The sequence below is a fragment of the Macaca thibetana genome, chromosome 19, assembly GCF_024542745.1.
Source record: "Macaca thibetana thibetana isolate TM-01 chromosome 19, ASM2454274v1, whole genome shotgun sequence".
NCBI classification, from domain to species: Eukaryota; Metazoa; Chordata; class Mammalia; order Primates; family Cercopithecidae; genus Macaca; species Macaca thibetana.
Window position 1 is genome coordinate 14,123,974 of NC_065596.1, and position 11,347 is coordinate 14,135,320.

Consider the following 11,347-nt stretch of genomic DNA (forward strand, 5'->3'; position numbering starts at 1 on the left):
AATATGTGGAAGACCATTTCCCATCAATACACACAAGACTACTCCATTTATTTATTTAATTTTATTTATTTATTTAAAATGAAGTATTGCTCTGTCGCCCAGTCTGGAGTGCAATAGCATGATCTTGGCACACTGCAACCTCTACCTCCAGGGTTCAAGCAATTCTCCTGCCTTAGTCTCCCAAGTAGCTGGGACTCCAGGCACACACTACCATTCCCGGCTAATTTTCGTACTTTTATTAGAGATGGGGTTTGCCATGTTGGCCAGCCTGGTCTCGAACTGCTGACCTCAGGTGATCCACCTGCCTTTTCCTCCCAAAGTGCTGGGATTACAGGCATGAGCCATCACACCCGGCCTCTTTATTTTTATTTTATTTTGTTTTTTGAGACGGAGTCTTGCTCTGTTGCCCAGGCTGAAGTCCAATGGCGCCATCTCGGCTCACTGCAACCTCCACCTCCCGGGTTCAAGCGATTTTCCTGCCTCAACCTCCTGAGTAGCTGGGATTACAGGTGCCCACCACCATGCCTGGCTAATTTTTTGTATTTTTAGTAGAGAAGGAGTTTTGCCATATTGGCCAGACTGGTCTTGAACTCCTGACCTCAAGTGATCCACCACCTCTGAGTCCCAGAGTGCTGAGATTACAGGCGTGAGCCACCAGGCCCAGCCAATTTTTGTATTTTTTGTAGAGATGGGGTTTCACCATGTTGCCCAGGCTGATCTAGAACTCCTGGGCTCAAGCAATTCACCCATCTTGGCTTCCCAAAGTGTTGGGATTACAGTCGTGAGCCACCGTGCCTGGCCAGATTATGTTTATAACATATAATGTGTACATTTTCACAAATGGTACCCTCATAAAAAGCCAAATCTCCCACCTGAACATAAGATCCATTGGGTTGGCTGGGCACGGTTGCTCATGCCTGTATTCCCAGCACTTTGGGAGGCTGAGGTGGGCAGACCACGAGGTCAGGAGATTGAGACCATCCTGGCCAACATGGTGAAACTCTATCTCTACTAAAAATACAAAAATTAGCTGGGCATGGTGGCACATGCCTGTAATCCCAGCTAGCTACTCAAGAGGCTGAGGCAGGAGAATCTCTTGAACCCAGAAGCCAGAGGTTTCAGTGAGCTGAGATAGCGCCACTGCACTCCAGCCTGGCGACAGAGCTAGACTCTGTCTCAAAAAAAAAAAAAAAAAAAAAAAAAAAACCATTGGATGAGTTTTTCCTTTTTTTTTTTTTTTTGTTCACTGCTGTGCCCAGTAGGTGCATAAAAAATATTTGTTGCTGGGTGCTGTGGTTTGCACCTGTAATCCCAGCACTTGGGGAGGTCAAGGCAGGCAGATCAGTTGAGGTCAGGAGTTTGAGACCAGCCTGGTCAACGTGGTAAAACCTTGTCTTTACTAAAAATACAAAAAAATCATCTGGGCGTGGTGGCACGCGCCTGTATTTCCAGCTACTCGAGAGGCTGAGGCACAGGAATAGCTTCAACCTGGGAGGCAGAGGTTGCGCTGAGCTGAGATGGCACCACTGCACTCCAGCCTGGGAGACAAAGGGAGACTCTGTCTCAAACAAAAAAATTTGTTGAGGGAATGAGGGGCTGTCCTTTCCTGTTGTCAAACTGCTGGTTACACACACACACACACACACACGTACACAAACATCATTCGATGAAGGTGTAGTGTGCATAATTTCTACAGGTAGGCACACAGAAACACCCAGGAATGAGTGAAAATTGGAAAACTGGATAGAAGACTGGGCCAGATGCCAGAAGGCAGGCACAAACTGGGCCTTGCTGGTGCCCCCTGCCAGAGGGGACAGTGATCTACAGGAGCAGGAAAGACTGTGGAGTGTCCCCAGTCCCCCAGGGGAGAGAGGGCAGCACCTGAATTCTGGAGTTCTATCAAGGGAGAGACTGGTCAGGCTCAGTGGCTCACACCTGTCATTCCAGCACTTTGGGAGGCCGAGGCAGGAGGATTGCTTGAATGCAACAGTTCAAGACCAGCCTGAGCAACATAGCGAGACCCCCATCTCTACAAAAAACTGCAAAAAATTAGCCAGGTGTGATGGCGTACCTGTAGTCCCAGCTACTCTGGAGGCTGAGGTAGGAGGTTGAGGCTCCCATGAGCTATGATTGAGCCACTGCACTATGGCCTGGGTGACAGAGTGAGACCCTGTCTCAAAAAAGAAAAAAAGGCCGGGCGTGGTGGCTCAAGCCTGTAATCCCAGCACTTTGGGAGGCCGAGATGGGTGGATCACAAGGTCAGGAGATCGAGACCATCCTGGCTAACATGGTGAAACCCCATCTCTACTAAAAAATACAAAAACTAGCCGGGCGAGGTGACGGGCGCCTGTAGTCCCAGCTACTTGGGAGGCTGAGGCAGGAGAATGGCGTGAACCCGGGAGGCGGAGCTTGCAGTGAGCTGAGATCCGGCCACTGCACTCCAGCCTGGGCAACAGAGCAAGACTCCGTCTCAAAAAAAAAAAAAAAAAAAAAAAAGGGAGAGACCAATTTTGTCTTTGGGACAGGACATCGCACTTAGTAGGAATTTCATTATTTGTTGGGTGGACATACAATAGGCACTTAATGCCTATTTGCAGCGTTGACACCTAGTAGGTACTTCCAAGGCTCTTTGTTGAGTAAATAAAGGTGACTTCGTGTTTTCTTCCAAGTCCAGGGTCCCGGGGTGAGCCCAGAGGTAACCTGGAGTTGAAGACAGCTGTTTCAGGTTGAGGCCACCTGGCCAAGAGTACTGTGACGTCACTAGGCTGCGTGACGTTTCCCGCTGGCCGGTTCTCACGGGTGGGGGCTGGGAGGGGCAAAGCGAGAGGTGGGGGGGCGGACAAAGGGGCCCTCCGTGCAGCTCCTGTCTGCCCCCGCGTGCGTCCCGGCCAGCCGGCAGGCCACATCTGGAATTCATTGCAGCCGCCGCCGGAAAGGGGAGGAGAGGAGGGCGGGGCGAGCGGGGGCAGAGGCGGTGGCGGCTCACCCCGCCCCCCCACTGTCCCTCGTCCCAGCCCCGGGACGTAGCCGAGCCCGGCGGGCAACCCCAGCCCCAGCCGCGGCCGCCCTGGGGACGCAGACGCCAAGGCCCCTCCGGCCAGGGCCGGGAGCCGGGCCGGCCTAGCCAGGTGAGCGCGCGTAAAGACAAGGAAGCAGAAAGGGCGGGCCCTGGTCCCCTGAGGTCTCGGGATCCGAGCTAGGGGGCCCCGATCGGGAGGCTGGGGCGCGCACGCGCCGCCTGGGTTCCTGCTGCACAGAGCGGGTGGTCACCGTGCGCCCTCTCCAAGAGTCCGGGCGGCCCCCACTGCTTCGGCCGCGAACCCCCAGACTGTGTTCCCCGCCTTTCTCAGCGGCAGGAAGTTGGCGCCGGGGAGAAGGCGGAATCCGAGCGCTTTCGACTGGAGTCTTTGGGAGGCTGGACGCTGTGCCCGGGGACCAGGGTCTTGGGGAGTGTGTTTGGGGGAGGGGTGCAGCACCCCTCCTGGCTGACTCCTGCTGAGCGAGGGCAAAAGGATGTGCGCGCCTTGGAGCCTCCAAGCCAAGGGGCGGCACCCACGGGGAGGGCGGTCGCATGTCGGGCTGTCTGCCTCGGTTTCCCCAAGTTGTTTGCTCCTCCGGTTCCCCCGAGGGGGCGTGGCTTTGTTTTGGAAGGAAAGAAAAAGTGACTGCGTGGCTTAGGCGCCTCCTCTTTCAACTCCGGCTCAGGGATGGGTCGTGGGTGAAGGCGCGCGTGGCGCGGACCCCGCGTGGCCCCTGGCCGGGCTGAGCGTCGGAACTCGCCCCCTTCTCCGGCACGGGTTGACTCACCCGGGGATTTCCACCCCCTCTGTCTCTGTCCTTGTCAGATGCTCCGGGCGCCACGCGCTGAGCCCACGGTCCCCCGCGTGGGGCGACTCGGGCAGGCGCGGAACTCGCGGTGCAGCTGCTGCTACGATCTGGTCCCCCACCCCCAGTCTTCCCAGAATCTCGAGGCGGGACCCCTGGCGGGACGGAGAGGAGTCCTTCCAGTCCCGCTTGGAGACGTTGGGGTGGTCTCGTAGCGGTAGGGGGGAGAGGAGGCGTGGCTCCAGCGCAAGCGAGTGTGGATACCGCGCATTCCTAGGCCAGATAAGGAAGCCGAGAGTGCGGGTCAGCGCGGGGGCGGGTCCTGCTGCCATCTCCATGGAGACACGCTGGGCTTTGCCTGGTTGATGGTGGGCGGTGGGGGCGCTGCCCGGGGACCAGAGGTGTCTCCAGGCTCCTTCGTTGTTGTTTGGGTCTGGGCTGAAATTAGGAGATTCCACCCTTGGGAACCCACTAGGGTCTCCTTTGTTCGTTGGTTCATTCATTCATTCATTCATTCATTTGCCCATTCCACACGTTTTCTGAGTGTTTTCTTTGTGCCAGGCATCCCTGTAGGGGCTGATAGCTGACTTGCTCCCTGGCCTTACCCATTGACTGTCTAGGTGGAAGCCAGACAGAAAAGGAGAAATATCATGATAGTTTCCCATAGTGGCAAGCGCTGCGCAGATAATAAAACAATATTCTGTGATTAGAAAAGGCTTGGAGACAGCTGCTATTGTAGACTAGAGGTCAGGGGAGTCCCCTCTGAGGAAATGACCTTTAAATAGAAACCAGAAAGATGGAGAGACAGTCATTCGAAGACTTGGGGAAAGGCCAGACGCGGTGGCTCACGCCTGTAATCCCAGCAGTTTCGGAGGCTTTGGCAGGTGAATCACCTGAAGTCAGAAGTTCCAGACCAGCCTGGCCAACATGGTGAAACCCCATCTCTATTAAAAATACAAAAATTAGCTGGGTGTGGTGGTGGGTGCCTATAACCCCAGCTACTCAGGAGGCTGAGGCAGAAGGATCGCTTGAACTCAGGAGGCAGAGGTTGCGGTGAGCTGAGATCACACCACTGCACTCCAATCTGGGCAGCAGACTGAGTGTCTGTCTCAAAAAAAATTGAGGGAAAGTGTGCCCCAAAAAGAACAGCAGGGGCAAAGGCTTGCAGGTAGGGGTGGGGGTAGCATGGAGGAGGCTTAGTGTGGTTGGACTGGAATGGCCCTGGGGGAGAATGGGAGGAAGCTTTGTGGGCAGGGGCCATGCTACTTGGGCTATAGGGAGCCATGGGAGGATTTGGAGTTGGGGAGTGACATGGAGTTATGAGTTTAAAAGCTCCCCCTGGCGGCTTGGTAGAGAATGGCAGGGTAGGGGGTCCTGACAACCACAGGGAAACCAAAAAGTAGGGTGGCTACCATGGGGGCTCCATGGGTGACCAGGGGGAACTGTAACCACAGGGCCTGCCTCTCTGGAACTGGGAGTGGGTGGAGAGGAGCTTAGAAGCCACTGAGGCTTCCTCCATCCTTCCCCTCTCCTAATCTCCAGCCAAACAGTCGTCTGAGTCTATCTCTCTTCCCTTCCTTCCAAACCCCATCACTTGTCCCTCCTGTTCCATTTCAGGCCTGGACATTCTATGTGAGCCCAGTGGCCTCTTTCTGAGCTTCTGAGAGGGAGTCAGGAAGGACTTGGTGAAGGTGACTAGGAGACAGGCTCTGTGTCCTTCTCAAAACCTGGTAACCTAACACAGGGAGGGGACACAGGCTAGGCCACAGTCCACCTAGGGGGTGACTCTTCCGCCAGCTCCAACCTCAGTGCCCTGCTTCCTCTTTCTGGGACGTGTCAACCACCTAAGTGCTTGCCTCAGTAAAGTCCTAGTGGTTAAAGTGAGGCTTGGATAAAATATGGGCCTCAGTTTCCCCTTCTCTAGGAGAGCTGCCTCTCCCTCTGTGAACGCCTTAACCTCCCCGGGCTGCAGAAGGTGAGAGCGCAGCGCCCCCAGTCTTCCTCTCAGGGAAGAAGAAAGATTGTTTGGTCAGTCCCTGGGATGCAAGGGCTGAACACATTTCATTTCATTTCGTTTTGCTTTGTTTTGAGACAGAGTCTCGCTCTGTCACCCAGGCTGGAGTACAGTGGCTGCGATCTCGGCTCACTGCAACCTCTGTCTCCCAGGTTCACGTGGTTTTCCTGCTTCAGTCCCTCGAGTAGCTGGGATTACAGGCGCACACCACCACGCCCGGCTAATTTTTTTTTTTGTATTTTGAATAGAGTGGGGAGTTTCACCATGTTGGTCAGGCTGGTCTCGAACTCATGATCTCAGGTGATAGGCCCGCCTTGGCTTCCCAGAGTGCTGGGATTACAGGAGTGAGCCACCATGCCCGTCCTGAATATATTTCTTATTTCTCCAGGAAGCCACAGTAAATCCTTGGCGAGCAGCAGAGGGGGCGGCTGCACTGCACAGTCTTCTTCCCAGGCCTGGAAAGGGACCTTGATTCTCACTTATGAACCCCAGGAGGGGCCCAGCAGGCCAGGGCAGCCTGGGGGCGTCTGGTCGGGGTGACCCAGCGGTCAGGCTGCGGTTCAAACTCCCCCTAGGGACGTCCACATAGCATTAACTCTATCCTTGGAAAGCCTGAGCTCCCGTCGCCTGTAAAGGACCCCATCAGTAGGGCTGGCCATAGAGCGCCCCCAACTGGACCAATCAGAGGCTGAAGATGGAAAGCACGGGCCAATAGGCAAATCGCTCAGTGCCCTTGGATTGAAAATGAGCCAATCAGGGCGTGGGCTGTTGCCGGCCCGTCAGCTGTGTGTGATCCCGCCGCAGCCTGGGCCCAAGCCTGCCTAGGACTGGCTGCAGTGTGCAGAGGGCATCAAGATGCCTGGGGCTCCGTCCAGCAAAGGAACAAGGGGCCTCTGTGTGGCTATCTGGGAGGGGCAGCAGTCCCCGGGGACGTGCACAAGCCCTTGTCTGTTCCCAAACTAGGACGGATGTCCCTCCGCCCTGGGGGAGCAGCTGCCTCTGTCCAGCCAGGGGTCAGGATGCCCCTTGGAGGGGGTGGCCAGGAACTGAGATGGCTGGGTGACTCCGGAAGCCTCCATCACTCCTGGGCTCAGGAGAACTGGCCTAACCAGACTTTTCTGGAACGGTACACACAGTCTTTGCCAGACGTGTTTCTAGGGACCTGGGGAGGACTCCCCTTATTCTCCCCGCTTCCTGCCGTTTGACTACGGGCTGGAACTTCCTCTCCCTTCATAAAAGGCATACACTGCACTGGCTCCTCTGACACCCCCCTAACCCTATGCCCAAGCTGGGGGAAGGCCATGGTGTCTGCCTCTCATCCTCTCTGCCCAAGAGCGCCTCTCCCCACCCCCTCCCCCCACGGCTCAGTTTTCTTTGGTGGGTGGCGGTTCCGCCCCCTCCCCCCACGGCTCAGTTTTCCTTGGTGGGTGGCGGTGGGGGGGACGGGAGGGGTTGTGGTGGAGGGATGGGAGGGGGTGGGGGGGTGACTCAGGCTTTCATGGAACAAATGCCTTACCCCCTCCCGGCAGGGCTGCACACCCCTCCACCACTCACATGACTTGAGCAAAGCTGCCCCATCCTCCCAGCCAGGACCTCCCAGATGGGGTCTCTCCCATCCTGACTCCCCCCACATCCCGCCTTCCTCACACCGGATGTGACTGCAGAGTGAGGACTCCACCCAGTTTGTTCCAGGGGCCTCACATCTGGATTTCATCCTGGCTGGGGAGGGGGTGCCAGCGCCCTGCCCATCCCCGCAGGACCTTCTGTCCCAGGGCAGAGCTAGATGGTGCTGATGAGAACAGGCTGTTGGAGATCTCATCTGGTTGGCTTACATCCCTTCCCTTTCCAAAGGATTGGAGGAAAGAGGGGAGCTAGTAACATTCGGCGGTATTTGTTGAGTGCTTACTATGAGCTAAACGTGCCTCATGCGTCATTTAAAAGGATTTTCCCATCACCCCCATGAAGTGGGCTTTCTTCTCTCCATTGCACGGATAAGGAGGTTCAGGCTGAGACAGCGTCTAGGAACTTGCCCAGTGTTTCAGAGGTGGAATGGGAGCAAACTCTGAATTGTCTCCAAGGTCTGTGTCCTTGAAGATGGTATGACCTCTGGGATGTTTGAACCTCAGGGCCGCCCTGGTGTCTCCCCAAGACCTTATCTTGGAAACACCCGTGGCCTTAAGACTTAGACCCAGCCTGAAATCCAGCGTTAGTGCGTGGTAATGAATGAGCAGGGCATGGAGCTATCAGTGGTGAGATTCGCCCTGACCCAGGTCAGCATGAGGCCGAAGGCGCCTGTGTGTTCCAGAGAAGAGACAAACCCTCCAGGCCCTGCATAGGGCTTGCTCTCTGGGCAGGTGGGCAAGGTTTCTGGAAGTCCACATTATATTTTTCATGCTATTTGGGGGAGCTTCTGTCCCTTTGAAAGCGTGTAGCTACTCAGGAGGCTAAAGTAGGAGGATCACTTGAGCCCAGGAGTTGAGTCGACTGTGAGCTATGATCATGCCACTGCACTCCAGCCTGGGTGGCAGAGCAAGACCGTATCTCTAGAAAATAATAATGAAAATTAAAATAGGCAAGATGTCTTGGTTCATGCCTGTAATCTCATTGCTTTGAGAGGCCAAGGAGAATTGCTTGAGGCCAGGAGTTCAGGACCAGCCTGGACAACACAGTGAGACCCAATCTCTACCAAAAAAAAAAAAAAAATTAGCCAGGCGGCCGGGCCTGGTGGCTCACAATGGTAATCCCAGCACTTTGAGAGGCCGAGGCAGGCGGATCACGAGGTCAAAAATTCGAGACCATCCTGGCCAACGTGGTGAAATCTCGTTTCTATTAAAAATAAAAAAAATTAGCTGGGTGTGGCGGTAGGTGCCTGTAATCCCAGCTACTCAGGAAGCTGAGGCAGGAGAATCACTTAAACCCAGGAGGAGGAGGTTGCAGTGAGCCAAGTGTGCCACAGCACTCCAGCCTGGGCAACAGAGCGAGACTCTGTCTCAAAAAAAAAAAATTAGCCAGGCATGGTGGCATGTGCTTGTAGCTGAAGCTGAGGTGGGAGGATCACTTGAGCCCAGGAGTTCAAGGCTGCAGGGAGTTATGATTACGCCACTGCACTCCAGCCTGAGGCAGAGCAAGACCTTGTCTTTAAAATATAGATAAATAAAATAAATAAGAAAGAGTGTAGCCTAGGGCTTATAAGAGGCCGCAGAGCCAGCTTCTCTGGCCCTGCCGCTGGTTAAATTTGAGACTTTAGGAAAGTGAATTAACCTCTCTGGGTTTCCTGTCTGTAAACGGGGATGATGATGATTCTGAATTCATGTGGCCCTTCCTCGAAGAGTAACAGAGCAAGAAATTGAATCTCAGCGCATCCGAGGCCAGAGCCCAGGTAGCACCCATAGCTCTGACCTATTGTCTGTCTGTCTTCTCTGCAGTTCTGACAGCCCCATGGCCCCAGCAGGCCTCTGAGCCCCACCATGGGCAGCTTGTACTCGGAGTACCTGAACCCCAACAAGGTCCAGGAACACTATAATTATACCAAAGAGACGCTGGAAACGCAGGAGACGACCTCCCGCCAGGTGGCCTCGGCCTTCATCGTCATCCTCTGTTGCGCCATCGTGGTGGAAAACCTTCTGGTACTCATTGCAGTGGCTCGAAACAGCAAGTTCCACTCCGCAATGTACCTGTTTCTGGGTAACCTGGCTGCCTCTGATCTGCTGGCAGGCGTGGCCTTCGTAGCCAATACCTTGCTCTCCGGCTCTGTCACGCTGAGGCTGACGCCCGTGCAGTGGTTTGCCCGGGAGGGCTCTGCCTTCATCACGCTCTCCGCCTCTGTCTTCAGCCTCCTGGCCATCGCCATCGAGCGCCACGTGGCCATTGCCAAGGTCAAGCTGTACGGCAGCGACAAGAGCTGCCGCATGCTCCTGCTCATCGGGGCCTCGTGGCTCATCTCTCTGGTCCTCGGTGGCCTGCCCATCCTTGGCTGGAACTGCCTGGGCCACCTTGAGGCCTGCTCCACTGTCCTGCCTCTCTACGCGAAGCATTATGTGCTGTGCGTGGTGACCATCTTCTCCATCATCCTGTTGGCCATCGTGGCGCTGTACGTGCGCATCTACTGCGTGGTCCGCTCAAGCCACGCTGACGTGGCTGGCCCGCAGACCCTAGCCCTGCTCAAGACGGTCACCATCGTGCTAGGTGTCTTTATCGTCTGCTGGCTGCCCGCCTTCAGCATCCTCCTTCTGGACTATGCCTGTCCCGTCCACTCCTGCCCGATCCTCTACAAAGCCCACTACTTTTTCGCCTTCGCCACCCTGAATTCGCTGCTCAACCCTGTCATCTACACGTGGCGCAGCCGGGACCTGCGTCGGGAGGTGCTTCGGCCGCTGCAGTGCTGGCGGCCGGGGGTGGGGGTGCAAGGACGGAGACGGGACGGGACCCCGGGCCACCACCTCCTGCCACTCCGCAGCTCCAGCTCCCTGGAGAGGGGCATGCACATGCCCACGTCGCCCACGTTTCTGGAGGGCAACACAGTGGTCTGAGGTGGGGGTGGACCAACAACCAGGCCAAGGCAGAGGGGTTCATGGAGAGGCCACTGGGTGACCCCAGACAGAGACGTGGGGCTGCCGAGCCAGATGCCCCCGCCCCACAGACCTGGGTGATGTTACAAATATTTCACACCTGGAAAGGCCAGATAAGGCACTGACTAGTCACATAGCAGTGTTGCAGTGGGGTCCTGAGGGCCAGTCCGGTGACTGGTGTGACCCCTTTAGAACTGGATCCTGGGAAGTCCAGGGCAGGGGACCTGTGAAGAGCCAGGGTGAGGGTAGGCAGCATTTAAGGGGACTTCAGGGCAGGAGCGCTTTACTACCTGGTACAAAGGATTTTTTTTTTTTTTTTTTTGAGACGGAGCCTTGCACTGTTTCCCGGGCTGGAGTGCAGCGGCATGATCTCGGCTCACTGCAAGCTCTGCCTCCTGGGTTCACGCCATTCTCCTGCCTCAGCCTTCCGAGTAGCTGGGACTACAGGTGCCCACCACCACACCTGGCGAATTTTTTGTACTTTTAGTAGAAACAGGGTTTCACCGTGTTAGCCAGGATGGTCTCGATCTCCTGACCTCGTGATCCGCCCGCCTCGGCCTCCCAAAGTGCTGGGATTACAGGCGTGAGTCACCGTGCCCGGCCTTTTTTTTTTTTTTTTTTTTTTTTTTTTTTTTTGAGGTGAAGTCTCGCTCTGTTGCCCAGGCTGGAGTGCAGTGGTGCAGTCTCAGCTCACCGCAACCTCCACCTCCGGGGTTCAAGTGACTCTCCTGCCTGAGCCTCCTGAGTAGCTGGGATTACAGGTGCCTACAACCACGCCCGGTTAATTTTTTTTTTTTTTTTTTTTTTTTGAGACAGAGTCTTGCTCTGTCGCCCAGGCTGGGGTGCAGTGGCCAGATCTCAGCTCACTGCAAGCTCCGCCTCCCGGGTTTAGACCATTCTCCTGCCTCAGCCTCCCGAGTAGCTGGGACTACAGGCGCCC

The 11,347-nt window shown here is 55.7% G+C and overlaps 1 protein-coding gene across 1 annotated transcript; it reads left to right on the forward strand.

Annotated features, from left to right (window-relative positions):
• Positions 1-3,047: 3,047 nt before the first annotated feature.
• S1PR2 (sphingosine-1-phosphate receptor 2) lies at positions 3,048-11,024 on the forward strand. Its single transcript, XM_050770637.1, has 2 exons — positions 3,048-3,128; positions 9,265-11,024. The coding sequence occupies exon 2, from the start codon at positions 9,307-9,309 to the stop codon at positions 10,366-10,368; it is 1,062 nt and encodes a 353-aa protein (XP_050626594.1). The 5' UTR covers positions 3,048-3,128; positions 9,265-9,306; the 3' UTR covers positions 10,369-11,024.
• The last annotated feature ends 323 nt before the right edge of the window (positions 11,025-11,347 follow it).

What these genes read in the sequence shown, in the direction of transcription:
- S1PR2 (XM_050770637.1), top strand. Translation starts at nt 9,307, where the DNA reads ATGGGCAGCTTGTACTCGGAGTACCTGAACCCCAACAAGGTCCAGGAA.